Source organism: Pipra filicauda, unplaced genomic scaffold, assembly GCF_003945595.2.
Source record: "Pipra filicauda isolate LSUMZ 115617 unplaced genomic scaffold, ASM394559v2 scaffold40_size4127951_pilon, whole genome shotgun sequence".
NCBI classification, from domain to species: Eukaryota; Metazoa; Chordata; class Aves; order Passeriformes; family Pipridae; genus Pipra; species Pipra filicauda.
Window position 1 is genome coordinate 1,897,482 of NW_024104543.1, and position 15,036 is coordinate 1,912,517.

At 37.2% G+C, this 15,036-nt stretch overlaps 1 protein-coding gene and 1 non-coding gene across 6 annotated transcripts in view; one reads left to right on the plus strand and one right to left on the minus strand.

The window, feature by feature from the left end:
- Positions 1–260: 260 nt before the first annotated feature.
- The window catches only part of PNPLA8 (patatin like phospholipase domain containing 8), a 37,645-nt gene continuing 22,869 nt past the window's right edge, over positions 261–15,036 (minus strand). For all 5 annotated transcript variants that reach the window (XM_027711013.2, XM_039385381.1, XM_027711012.2 and 2 more), the window contains exons 9-10: positions 3,152–3,347; positions 261–1,115 (exon numbers count right to left, since the gene is read on the minus strand). In XM_027711013.2, the coding sequence (XP_027566814.2) occupies positions 841–1,115; positions 3,152–3,347 (471 nt within the window). In that variant the 3' untranslated portion in view covers positions 261–840. The remainder of the gene's footprint in view (positions 1,116–3,151; positions 3,348–15,036) is intronic.
- TRNAV-CAC lies at positions 4,903–4,975 on the plus strand. The gene has a single exon. It is a non-coding gene; the product is annotated as a tRNA-Val (tRNA).

The following is a 15,036-nucleotide window of genomic DNA, read 5'->3' on the forward strand; positions in this document are numbered from 1 at the left end:
GAAATGCATATTATTTCATGTATCAATTTCCCGCTAATTTTCTTCTTGACCAGATGCACCTGAAGTTTGGCAGCCAAAACTGAAGCTTCTACAAAAAAAGCTGCTCATTCATGTGAACTACTTCATGATTATATTTTCTTTATCCTGTGACTGGAATAGCTGGTCAAGTGACATTTTGGGGTTTGGGATTATTTTCAAATAATGAATCAATCAATTGGAAGTTATCCCCATAAAAAAATAAGAAGCAAGTTCTAAAAATATCAGTTAATTTTGATAATTTAATAGGCCATTTACAGTCATCCAAACATCTTACTCAATACAGTTATGTACAAAATCCATTAAAATAAAAAAAAGTTATCTTTCCGAAATAAAAGTGCAATTAACATAGGCAAAGTTTTTGTAAGAACATTACATTGCTATTAAATTCACTGGCTACATAAGAGCCTAACAGGTGTATCACCTACACTAAAGTGAATGAGGATTCTTTATTTGTTAATTTTGAATAAGCCTGGTAGTTGATAAATAAAGGTTTTCTGCCACCGTAATTATGGTACAAACATCCAAAAATGCATTGCACAATTGTTTTCATAATTTTCAGTTTTACCAACTTGAAGAAACTTAAGTAAAGCAACAGTAAGATCCATTAGGTTCAAAAAATAATTAACACCATTAAACCTTGTAACAAGTAAGTGTGCACAAAACAGCCATCTTAAATTGCTTTCTGTGAAATTCTGATAGCTTTCCAGAGATGTCATTTACCCTGAATAAACATTCTTCCTTTACAGTACCAAATGGATTTTCTGGAACAAGATTTATATTTATCTTTCATGCATTACATATTCACAATTTGGAAAAAAAAGGAAGGCCTTCATACATGTCAGCCTTTAATCTCATCCAGTCCTGAAGCCTCTGCAAAGTTGTTTTTTCTTGTGTTAATATTTTTGCAGCTTTTCTCAATTTTTCTTCATTTCGTTCTAAGTAGCGAATTCCATCTGTCTGCAGCTGATTGAGTTTCTCCTTACGACTTTCATCCAGAGCGATGTCCTCATTCATAAGAGGGTTAAATCTGAAATAAGTATCCGGAGGTAACAGTGCATCCAGCATGGTATGAACTTCTGTATTGAAAACAAATGAAGGAAACAGTTATATTCACATGATAGACAAATAGTCCTACAACTGCTCTGAACAACAACTGCTCTGGAATGACACAGTAAGAGTAAATATGTGCTGCTTTGCTGAGTAAACATTTTTCCACCACAGCCTTATCAAAGCCCCTTTCTCATTAAAAGCTTTGTAAATGTCTCTGCAACTCTGTTTACTCTGGAAAAGCTTAATCTCTCATTCCAAGACAACTTTACTGGTATGGCAATTAAGTAGGCTTTTCTATCTAGATTTTTAATTACATTCCATTCCTTTACAAGTGTGAGCGCATCATGAAGAGCGGAATGTAACTTACATATTCCCATTCAGGATACCCATGATTTGTTACACTCAGTACTAAGAGAAGCAGCTGTTGTGAAAACCACAGATACATGTTCTTCTTTAATCTCAAAGACTGCTAAGTAAAAATGTGAGATTAAAACTTTCTTTTGTTTGCAACTAATTAATTTTTTATGTATTACTACAGATTTGGGGTTTGAATTTAACATTCATTTAATTTAAAATGTTCAATTCAGGTTATTAGACTTCAGTTAACTAGTATAATAATAAAAAACTGGCTATATAATGCATTTGTATGTTCTTCTCTTTTATAACCTGTTTTCTCTCTCCCTTTAGATTTCTCTTCTCTTTGTTGGCTCCCTGAAAATTGCATTTCTATGACTTCCTTCAGCTTTCATTCTATCTTCTTTGCATTCTTACTGTATTCCTCCATTCTTTTAAACACCTACTGTCATATAAAAAAATTAAAGTGAAAAAAATATCCTGGGTAAGATCACAGCAAAAGATTCCTGTAAGCCTGAAATCTTCTTGGCTTGGCCTCTCCTCCTGCAAATTGCTCAGCTATGTCTGTTCTTGTCTCACCACATCCAGTCTTTCTTGTCCTATTTAATAGTCTCCCTTTTTCCCCCTCATAATATAAGTTCCCATTTGCTCAAATCTACTCTCCTCTCTTTCCATTTCCTCACCTTTGGTCTCCACAATGTACTTTCTCCTCCTCTTCCCATCTAATTTCTTGCCTCATTTGTCAGCTGCATCGAAACTTTTTCTTCCCTTGACAGGAAGTGGACACCACATATGTCCTTCTCATAAATCCCACTGCCTTTCTATGACTGTGCAAAAACCAAAAGGCAACCCAAATCTAGCTTTTCTTACTAATGACAGTCAGCTGACAAAAGACTATGCAGTAAGGGATCTAGACCGTAAGAGCATTTCTTGTTCCCTTTTTGCAGTATCAGTTTCCTTTGTAAGGGGAGGGGGGAAAGCAGCTGTTTATCAATATTTCCTGTTTGTAAAAACAAAACAGATGTAAACTGCTAGAGACAGAGTTCCAGTGTACTCCCATCTAAGAAGCAAGTTTATTTTGGAAAACAGATGCTTGGCTCTTCCTGGCAGCAATGGAAGTCATGCCCATTGGCAGATACAGTCTAGTCCTTGGAAAAGTCCAGGTATAAAAGCACATATAAAAAGAGATCATAAACAAAATTCTACTTCTGAAGCTGTTAAAAAATCAATGTTCTATATTAACTATTAAGCATTTCTTTGTTACATGAAAAATAAATAAAATGTAAGAAAACAGGATTTTCAAATGAATTCCTGAGTATGCCTTTATCCTGAAGCACAAGTAAAAATGTATCACTTTGTATAAATCCTATTAGATTATCTTTGTGATTCTGATAAATCAACCTCATATTAACAGTTGAGAACACATAAACTAAAAGAGCTTAGCAACAACATAGCGAAGATGAAGATTAAGGAAAATAGGCTAAGAAAAAGATTCATACCATCATCTCCAGAAAACCTGCAATACTGGTACTAAAACACTGTACGTGAGGAACTACAAAGAGACATGCTTCTATTAGTTTCATGGGGCTGGTAGAGGTGAGAAGGGGAAAGACAAAAGGTTCCAGATTGCTCTCTGCATTGGAACTATAATTCTAAGAAACATAAAACTGAAGACAGTCATAATATAAATATATCTTAAGACACCAACCTTCCGTATCAGTTGCGCTGTTGATAACATTTGTGAGTTTGGCTTTCAAACTGGTGTGTGTGACATTGGTCTTCACCTCACTTTCATATCGACCAGTGCCCAGCGATATCAAACACTGCAGTGGAACGTTTGGCCAAAGACACTTGCACTCATGAACTGCCAGTGCAGAAGGATTATTCAGAAGCAGACCTCCATCCTGTAAATTAAAAAGAAATACAAATATTAGTACTACACATAACGTGTTCATAAAAGAAACTGCAACTATAAATTAAACTAGCATAGCCCTAATATACAGAATCAATTAAATTCAACAAGCATTAATTTCCAACTTCAGTGTAATTTTCTTTTTGTGCTATGCAGCAGCTGTGTAGCTTGGCCTCTCGGGCTCATGGACACTGTCAGAGCAGCTGCTGGGGCTGTGCTTGGTTCTGCTGTTGTGAGCATTATATAGAAGAGGTAGGCTGAAACAGCAGTGTTCACTAGAGTATCTGAAGAAGCTATGACTTCATTTTTTGAAGACCTTTTTTGTAAGACAGATATGCACACTGACAAACAATCAAAAAGTCTGTGCCTCAAAATGCTTATTACTGATATCACAAGGATATATTCTGCAACAAAATCTAAATCACTAGCTGCAGACTCTAAAATAAATTAAAAAAGAAAAATCACAAGAGTTAAGCTTGGCCAAAGCTACTTTGTAAGCACAGTCATTACGCAGGATGCTATAGCCTGGTTTTAAGACATGGAAAATCACTTAGGTTGAAATGGACCTATTGAGCTTATCTGGTCCAAACTCCCTGCCCATGCAGGTTCAGCTACAGCATGCTGCCCAAGGCCATGTCCACTTGGGTTTTGAGTATCTCCACAAATGAAGACTCCAAAACCTCTGTCAGCAACCTGTTCCAGTGTTTGGCCACTCTCATAGTAAAAAGTTTTCCTGTGTTCAGATGGAATTTCATATATTTTCATTTATGCCATTGTCTTTTGTCCTACCAGTGGGCACTACCGGGAAGACCACAGCTCCCTCATCTTCATTCCTTCCCATCCTTTATTTGTACACAAGGATAAGTTCCCCCCGAGCCTTCTCTTCTCTAGGCTGCATAATCTCAGCTGCCTCAGTTTCTCATATGAGAGATGCTCCAGTCCTTTCATGATCTCTGAGGCTCTGCACTGGACTCGTTCCCATATGCTCATGTCTCTCTTATATTGGGTAACTGTGGCCTCAGCAGTGCAGAGAGGCAGGACCATCCCTTGTGACAACTGGCAGCACTGCTGTTAATGCAGCCCAGGATGCTGTTGGCCTTCTTTACCACAAGTGTGCATTGCTCATGTTCAGCTTCTTGTCCATCAGCACCCCAAGGTCCTTCTCTGCCAAGCTGCTTTACAACTCAGTGTGGGTTTGTGCATGGGGTTATTCCTCCACAGAGGCAGGACTCTGCCATTCCTCTTTTTGAACTTCATGAGAATTCTCCAGCCTGTTGAGGTCCATTTGAGTGGTGGTCCAACCATTCATGTATCAGCCCTTCCTCTCATGTTTGTATCATCCATGGAATTCCTGAAGGTGCACTCTGTCTGATCATCCAGTTCACTAATCGAATTTGCCCCAGTAATGACCCCTAGGAACACCTCTAGTGACTTGCTTCCAACTTGACTTTGTGGCACTGATCCCAGTCTCTGGGTCCTGGTCATTCAGCCAGTTTGCATCCACCTCACTGTCTATTTATCTAATCCCCACTTTATGGGAGGGGGTGTCCCCTGGTGGTCTAGTAGTTAGGATGCGGCGCTCACACCGCTGCGGCCCGGGTTCGATTCCCGGTCAGGGAACTCCTCCGGGCAGATGGAGCTCGTCAGCCCTGTAAGGCCATCCATCTAAGAGAAGGTCACTCTAAACAAACCTACGTCCTGAGGACCTCACTGCCACCGTCTGAGCTTCGCTCGGCCCCGGCAGATGAACCTCAGGATTAAAGGGTGGGCTCAGTTCAGCGCACACTGTGTCTCACCTAAAAAATCCACTGCGCAGGCTCGAAGGGTAAAGACCTTTCCCAAATCTTCGTTCACGAAGACTGGCCATACTGCTATACTTTATGGGAGGTAAATGTCAAAGGCTTTACCAAAGCTGTTGTATACAACATCCGATGCTTTCCACTTGTCCACTAATTGCAGAAGGCTACCAGGTTGGTAAATCACAGGTAAACCACTTTGTAAATCCATGCTGACTACTCATGATCACCTTTTTGTCCTTATGACTTTAGAAGTCCTTTTCAGGAGGATTTCCCCCATTACCTCCTAAGGGATTGGGCTGAAGCCAACTAGCCTGTAGTTCCCCAGAGCTTTCTTCTTGCTGTTCCTGAAGACATGAATAATATCTGCACTCCCAATTACCATGACCATTTAAAGATAATCAAGAGTCATCTTGCAATGGCATGAGCCAGTTCCATCAGCACTCACGGGTGCAACCCATCAGGCTTATGAATTTATGTATGACCAGTTCATTTAACTGCTCCCTAATAGGGTTCTCCTCCACCAAGTGCAAGTCCTCCTTGCACCACTTTCCCTCTTGCTTCAGGGGTCTGGGGATTCCTCAAAGCCATTTTTACTGGCAAAGACTGAGACAAAGGCAGCATTAAAGCATCTTAGACTTTTCCACATCACTTGTCACAAGTTGTGTTGCCCCATTCAGTAGCAGGCCCACATTTTCCCTAGTTTTTCTTTTGCTGTGTATGTACTTGTAGAATCCTTTGTTGTTGCTCTTCACATGGCCCTCCAGGCTAGTCCTTGTTTTTCTAGCCCTATCTCTGCAAGACTGGTCAGGAAATCTATACCCCTCCTGGGTCACTTGCCCCGGTTCCACCTTTTGTACACTTCCTTTTTATGCTGGAGTTCAGTTAGCACCTCCTTGCTTGTCCCTGCCTGCCACCTTTGCTCGATTTCATACTGGTTGGGGTGGTCCTTTCCTGACTTTGGAGAAGTGATCACTGAGTATCAGCCAGATCTCCTGGACCACCTTCTCTCTTTAAGCTCGTAGTCCATGGGATCCTTCCAAGCAGAGCTCTGAAGAGGATGAAGTCTGCTCTCCTGAAATGCTGTGCTGTAGTCCTGCTTTTTTCCCTGCTCCCTTCTCTTAGGATCCCAAACTCCATCCTCTCATGGTCACTGTAGCCAAGGCTTTCTCAAACTTTCACAGCCTTGACCAGTTCTTTATTCTTTGTAGGCAACAGGTCCAGCAAAGCACCTTTCCTTGTTGGTTCCTCCATCAACTGTAACAGTTGCTGTCATCAATGCACTTGAGAAATCTCCTTGGTGGCTTGAGCTCTTCTGTATTGTCCTTTCATCAGGTCTCAGGATGATTCAAGGCCTCCTGAGGACCAGACCAGGGAATGTGAAGTCTCTCTAAGTTATCTGAAGATCGTAATTCAGCTCAATACTACCAGGAACAAATGCTACTCTGGAATTGAGGAGAGATGTCTTTTACTACCAACATGTTAAAAACTGGGATAAACCACTTTAGGACTAATAAGAATCAGTGTGACTGACAATAAGTCTGAGAAGCATTCAGACAATGAGATTTTCATCCAGAGAATCACAAAAAGTATGTTCAACACTTCTTAAAAGTAAAATGACCTTGACTCCAGCTAATAAATAAATGATTTTGGAATTTGAATTCAATAGAACTTTCTATATTGGTAATGCCTTAAAGGGAGCAGTTATAAAGGCAAGACTTAAGCTGAAAACATTATCAAGAGCAGAGATGAATATCTTTATATCCATTCAAAATCTATACAAACATGTAAAATATAAAAGAAACAGAATATTGACTATAATAAGCATTATGCAAGCACCCCCTTATTCTAAAGCTCCCCAAACTCCCTCTATCCCATATCCGACCATTACATTACTAGAATAATAAAGAAAAGCAATTCTACTCAGGAATAGCTTAGAATAGAAAAGGTTTTGGAGCTGGTAAACATTTTACAGAAAAACTCCTTTTAACTACAGCTGTGCTAGATAAATAAGTAAAACCAGGATTACTGAGCTTAGTTTTTTAAGTTTGCTTTCTTTTAATTAAGCTTTCATTTCAGCCTACAAAAAGCTCTTTGAACTCTTTCTGGATACCATCCGTTTTCCTCAAAACACTAAAAACACTGCTAAAATGAATGGTCGCTTCAGTGCCCATTATCCTTTGCTTATGTTTAAATTAGCTTCTACACAGAAAACTAAATACAAGGATGTTTTTGTCCTCTATATTACTCCCCATGAATCTTAATCTAAAATCTTCATAGTTATCTTAGTGGTGCTTACTTTCTTTCTTTAAATCCTAGATTAAAAACCTGCTTACAGAATAATTTCCACTGATCTTGTGAATATAAACAAATTACACGACTGCTTTACCATGAGAAAAATCAGTGTTATCAGAAGTTAGGGGTATATAATACCAGAATACTACAATATTTTTGTAACACTAATACATAAAAGATCAAAGGAACATAAAGTACACATACCTACACATACCACATTCAGTTTGTGATGAGAACTAACAGCTTTGTTTAAATATGGAAATCATTGCACCTTCTCCAATTTAGGTTTCTTGTAATGACAGTAAATTCCTAATAATTTTCAATTTAGACACATAACTTCTAGCATTTATATAGATAATAGATACATGTGATTTTTTTAAAGTTCGAAGTAGGACTCAGTAAAAAGGGCAACCGATTTTATTTCTTCCCCTCCAAACAGATAATGGTTGATAATGACCACACCTCGATCAGTATTGTGCTTCAAATCAGATTACTCTGTTATAAAAGTGGTGTTCATCCTACTGCTCTTTTGCTTACAGTGATGAACTACTAAAGCAGTAAATAAAGCTATTAGTTAAACTGCACTATTAAGGACTCAATGAAAGAAATAGTGCAGTAACTTATTTAATTCTGCAGCTCCAGAAAACATAGAGCTAGTTATGTCAAAAGCTGGAATTCCTGTGAAGAAGTATTTTCACAAGTTTTAAAATGAGTTACAATGATTTCACATGTATGTGAATTCTAAGAAAACCACAAACAAAGAATTTTCCATTCTGAAGATTAAAAACCAGAAATTAACCTGATTCTGCATAATTCCTCTATCTTCATAAAACTGGAAAAAAGTCCTTCCCAAGAACTATATCAAACTAGCAATACAGAAATATGAAAGCCAGATATAATTTTTTTAAAAGTAACTTCAAGAAATCTTGACATATCCTTCTCCATGCCTGTCCTTGAGACACTGGAACAGAATTCCAAGTGATCAGCTTTGTGAACAGAATTCCAAGTGATCAGTATCTTATACATAAGATACTGAAATCACAAGAAACTTCACTGATCCTTGCTCCAAGTTTCTATGTATTTAGCCTGACAATTTGTTTTGGAGAACTGCTGAACCTGGTATCTTAAATTTCTTTCTGATTCTGTTGTTCTATAGCTATACAATACTACATAAACTAATCTAAATTATTTATAACTTGTTAATTAAAATATTTTTATTATAGCCACTCAGCTTTCAGAATATGTTTATAAAAAATACATTAACCAAAACGCAATATAACCAAAAGACTGAATGATTGCCAGTAGCACAGAATGTCTTGGTAACTAACACAACAGCTTCCTCTTCCATTTTGGTTTCTGTGAACTGTCTTCCCACTTTAAATTTCCATGTAATTAAACAACAGGAAGTAAACAAGGCCAATATATCTGATCTACAGGTACAGAGATGCAATCTGAATTCTTGTTTAATCTCAAAACAAAATAATACAAACAAAATAAGGATCTTTATACCACATATGATGGTGTAAAAATCTTGTTGCTATAAAGTGATATTTTAAATTATACTATAAGCTACAGGTGCAATTCAAATTCTACAAAGTGTCACTAATTTTCTGTGCAGCCCTAAACCTTTTCAGTTCCTAATAAGTTTATCAGTTTCTTTTTGACAGATGGGAATGTCTTCACTGTGTCCCTCCTTTCATTTATTTTGCTAGCTCTGTCACTATGGTATGGTACCGCCCATGTGCACAAAGAAAAAGAGAGAGAATATGAACAGAATATTGGATAAATTACTACATTATCAACATACACTTGATCTAAAGCAAAACCAGTAGATCAAGTGAAGTGATTACCCCCTTTTATTGAGTACTCACAAGGACAAACTGCTGATAGATACAATGTACAGCTTTGGACACCTAGTTACAAGGCACTGAAAAGCTGGAACACATACAGTAAAGAACCACTAAGATGGTTTGGGGGCTGAAGCATATGACATACGAGATGTCCAGAACTAGGTTTCCTTGCCCTGGAAAAAAGAAAAAGCTAAGGAGGAATCTAATCACAGTCTTCCCCTATCTAAAGTGGGAGAAGAAACAGCCAGATTCCTTCAAAAAGTACAGAATAAGAGCCAGAGAAGCTGTGGAATCTCCATCTTTGGATATTTTCAAAACTAAACTGGGCAAGGGCTCTAGCAACCCAACTCAGCTTTGAGGTTTAGCCTGTTTTGAACAGGAAGCTGGACCAATGACCCTCCCAAGGCCCTGTCCTCCTCCAATATTCCTAAGGTTCTACTCTATTTAAAAGAAATACTGTATGAATCATAGATGCATGTTATTTTAGCTGTAAAATGAAATTACATTTTAAAAGCCATTTTTATTAGAAATTTAACTTTGTCAGTCTAGTCTCAGTCTTGTGGAAAACGCAAACATTTGTAGTGCCAAGAGAGGTTTAGGTTGAACATTTAAGAAAAATGTCTTCACCAAAAGAGTTGTGAGGCCTTGGAACAGGCTGCCCAGGGAAGTGGTTGATACACCATCCTTGGAAATATTTAAAAGACCTGCAGATGTGGCCCTTTGGGACAATGTTTAGTGGTGGACTTGGCAGTGCAGGGTTAATGGTTGGACTTGATGATCTTAGATGTCTTTTGCAGCCTAAATGAGTCTATGATTCACACTTGGAATCTGTAACAGAAAGGGTAACTTACAGGGACTCTTCAAATTACTAAACTATTGATCCACAAAAAAGTGCCACTGGCCCAAGTTCGGACACAGGACTCAGTGTTGGGCAAACAGCCAGGGCAGATCCCTTATTCTGCCTGTTCTCCCATTCTTAGATTGCCTGGCCTTCCCTACCTTTCACAATCTCTTCTCTTTCAGCCAGTTCTCAATCCAATCACAAGCTGTCTTTTCCAGTTCCCAAACACACGAGTCACCCCTTCCCTTTTGTGTTCTCTGCTGCCATGGGCAGTGCACTGGCAAGTACCAGATGTTTCTTCATATGCTGAACTTTGCAAAACCACCCCACACTTGAGTCAACTTAATTTGCTGGCAGTACACCAAACACAAAGTGCCATAGTAGGAATGCTAATGCAAGGTAGTACTGAAAAAGGGTAACTCCCCCAATGACATCATGTAGGCAGACAGTAGGGAAGAAGGATTGTTTAAAATGTCTAATAAAATAATGGAAGTAATTAAATAAATTAATTTTAAAATGGAACTTAGTAATAATAAAACCCCAATTTTGTTACTGATAGCAAAGCAGTGAACTCAGGGACTAGGACATTATTTTCAGTCTTTTGCCAAAGGCTTTCATTTCATTTCATAACATTCAATTGTTATTTTTTATATAATATCCTATCAGCTAATTCCAAGATGAAATCAACTCATTTGTTTCATAAAGATTTTTTACAAAAATTCCCTATGCAACTCTGAGCATATATTTAGGATTTGCTGGTTGGTAAGAAGTAGTCAAAAGCTGTAGCTAAAATTTTCTATTAGTGTTTTGACCGTTGCAAAATAGTCAGGCAAGGCTCCCTTGTGATTTGACTAACAGATCTTAAATTACTTAAAGTAGGGAAAATGCACCTTTTGTAAGCATATGTTCCAATAAAAACACTCTGGCGGAGATACCCTGCTTGCCTAGTTCTAGGGGTAAAGAAAGGCCTGGTTAAATATTGTGAAACAGATGGGTGCAAATTCTACCATCAGAAGCAAAATAGATTGGGAGGTCTCAAAGAATGTGCTCCAGAGCACTTAGGAGCCTAGTAGCACAGAACTTTCTGAAAATCTTGTCCCACTTAAATGATTGTGGTAAATGTGTATAAAGTCAACCAGTGACATATTTAAGTCAATAGTTTGAAAAAACAGTTATTTAAAATTAAGATATTAAAATTAAAAAAATCAGTTTGAACCATACTTTACCGTAGGTAGGTAGTTGTTTCCCATAAGTTCAGAACACTCTCTACATTCACAGGCTCTTACTGCATTTCCTAATTCTGTCAGACTCAAGTTGTGTCTTGTAATAATTCTGCATAACATCTCGTGTGTTGCACAGTTTCACTTAAATGATGCTAAACTTTGTGAACAAAATAATCTAGCACTGTTAAGGATATATAATGTAGGAAAGCCAAGTCTGATATTTGGAAGCTGCATTTGCTTGCTCCATAGTAACCACTTCACCTCACTGCCTATGCAGACATGCTTTGCATTTTAGTTCACTCTTACAGACTTGGCCTGTTGTTTACTTTCATTGTCTTTGCAAAAAAGTAGAGACAGAATTAGTACAAAGCTATCACAGGCTAAGATTTTGAATGGACTTCTGAAAAGTATTTTTTAAATTCCATGGTTAAAGTCAACATAAATATAATAAATACGCAGATTAAGGATAAGGCTTGTTAATGCAAATGAGGAGTTTGAAGAGTATTTGCATTACAACAATGGATTGCTTCTTAGAAAAATTAAGATAACTACTCTAAAAACATTTAGTCTTGTTTATAAGCAAAATAGGTACACTTTGCCAAATCATTCTGTAAAATCAGCTCAATACATTTATATAAGTAGCAGCAAATATCCTCAGAGTAGAAGACTGGAATGAGAAATGGAAAAATTCTTTCACTACCCAGAAGATCTATCAATACAAATAACTTCAAGATTCACATCCCAGCCTAGTCCTCTCACTGCACTGTGCACCCATTATGAAAATGTCACTACATCCACCCTAAGGCTTTAAGGCTTACTCATTCAAGCATAACTGGGCTAACAAATTACAGTTTTTAATATATGCTTTGGGAAAAAGAAATCTATACATTAAGATTTAACAGTAAATAAACTAACCCCTATCACATTCAGCACTAATACACTCTCTTCAATACAAAGCTTATATGAACATGCTGTTCTTTTAAATATATACAAATGTACATTTGTATATATTTAAATGTATATATTGAAATGTACATTAATTATGGCTCTTCTCTTGGGAGTAATCAGTCAGTCTGGTCATAGTGCTACTGAGGATAAAACTGCTGAATAAGAGCTCCCAGTAAGACAGGAAATCTTTATTTTTCTGAACAAGCATTTGACAAAATATATGATGTTTTATAAACATGGAACAGGACAGAAACAAAACTGTTTCCTCTTTATCTTGCTGACAAGCAATGGATGGTGGTGTTAATATTTCTAAGAAATCTCCGTCTAAAATGTATAGTGTCCTAAACCAATTTGTTTTAGCTTCATCTAATAGTGTGTCTGATCCACTTTGCTCTACGAGAGTGAAAAAATGTTTTTCAATAAATTAGGTAATTTTCCATAATGCATACAACGACACACAGTTCTCTCTTCCTACAAACATTTCATCCAATTTATTTAGAAAGATCCATCCTTAATTTATAATCATGCTAATAGGGAGGCTATTGGGTCAACTACATACAATTTATAATACAGTCTGCACTAGGCTGATTCCCAACAGAGACCCTAATTGGAGACAGACATTAATACAATCCTCTTGTACACCAAATTTCTAACAATTACAGAAAGAACCAATTCCCTTATTTAAGGGGAGACAGACCTACTGCTTTAAATTCCTGAAATAAATATCTTGTGCTCATTACTTTGAAATGCTATCTCCAAATTATGATTTCTCCTCAAACACTAATAAACACATAAGCAGTTACTTGTCACAGTTCTAAAACATGCACTGAAAAAGGGATTCCCCATGAACTGGCAAAGGAAAAAATTCTTCAGAAAACATTTGTATAGAATATGAAAAATAAATGTTTTTGTATGTACATTACTGAATGACATCAATATTAAAATTTTCATTACTGCAGTCTTTGACAATTAAAAAAAAAAATCTAAAGATGCATTAGCTACATTTGTACTTCTGCTACACGAGTTACAAAGTGAGAATTTAGACCGAGATCATGACAAAGAAAAAAAATCTAATAAAGTTTGACAGTTTATTGAAAAGCTTCCTTTTCAGTACAACTGTTTTCCCATGCAGTATTTACTATTATTTCCTCCTAATAAAACAGCAACACCATAATACACTGGTCATACACAGAAATGTCATGTTAAATGCTTCTGAGAACTGCCAATACTATTGCTATTATATGCTGAACATTTAATAATATATTTTACATTGTTTTACCCTCCATTAGACATGTCTGCTCTTGATATTTCTTCAGAATGAATGGTTAGCTGAGGTAGGCTCCTAGGTGATTATCTTCAATTATTAACTCATCCCAGTGAGTCATTAATTCACAGAAAATGACCAGCTGCTCTGAAAACATCACTGAATTCATGGGTTGTTATAAGACACAGAAAATGTACTCTTACAGGGTACTGATGAAGTTTGCTAAATATTAGCAGGCACCATAAAAGAAAGAATTATTTGGCATTAAAATATATTGTCAGATATTTCACTAAAAGTCTGTGCATAACAGATCTAATTAAATGAATTCTGCAATGAACAACAGCACACATCACCAAAACAGTACATATTTTATACCTGCGTTTCCCAAATGATGAACTGCTTGTAGTATGACAAGCAAGGATCATGGTGTGTAACATAAGAAAAAAACCTGGCCCATGGTTGAACCTACACTGACTCCAGACACAGGCCCGAACTCAGGTTCTCCTTACGATGTGTGTGAAGCACAGGCAAGGTTCAACAGGACAGTTAAAAAACTCACAAACCAAACCAACCAACCAAAAAATCCCAACCTACGCGTCTGAATAAAATCCTTCTGGATTCAGATGATGCTTGGGGTACTCAAGTCTAGAATATTTGTCCTTTCTGACAACATTTAACTTAGGAAGCACATAAATACTCCATTTGCTATGGCAGGGTGTATCAGAATAAGGAGAAAGCACAAGCTGTTGCACTAAAGAACCACATTAATATAAACCCTCTACATGCAAACAAGAAATCACAGATCCATGTCAGATTTTCACAATTTCAAAATTCTTTTAATTTTATTTCCCAAGCTAACAAGCTAACACAGTGGGGGTAGGGGGAGGGGGAAAAGAACTGAAGGAAAAGTTCTGTGCTTTCATGGGTCCCCTCAGTTAAGAAGTAACTAGATGACAAAATACAGTTGGAATCAGAACCACCATGAGAAAGCTCTGAGTAGACCTACCACAGAATGATTTAAACTACCAACTGTTGTTGTTGAAAGACAACTGTAATTCTAAGGTGTACCTTTCTCTGAAAAAGGAAATACATCACACAATGAAGACAACATATGGAATACAGTGTTCCAGCCTGACCAAATGAACTCCTCTGAATTTTGCTTCTAATTTAGAAATGCTGATTTTGAATCTGGTATATCATTTGACTTTGCACAATGTGTCTCGGGTCATGCCAAAAACATACTGGACAGTCCATTTTCAAGAAAGATTACTCACACTGCAGCAGGTGCAGTGAAGGACCATTAGGATGACAAGAGTGTTTTGCAAAATTGAGACAGACTAACAAAATAAAAAAGGATATGAGTGTTTTGTATATAAACATCAAAAGGGTACATACTTCAAGAAGAAAAGTAAATTAAACTAGAGAACAGTAAGTACTGGCACAAGGAAAATTTGTATCTATTAG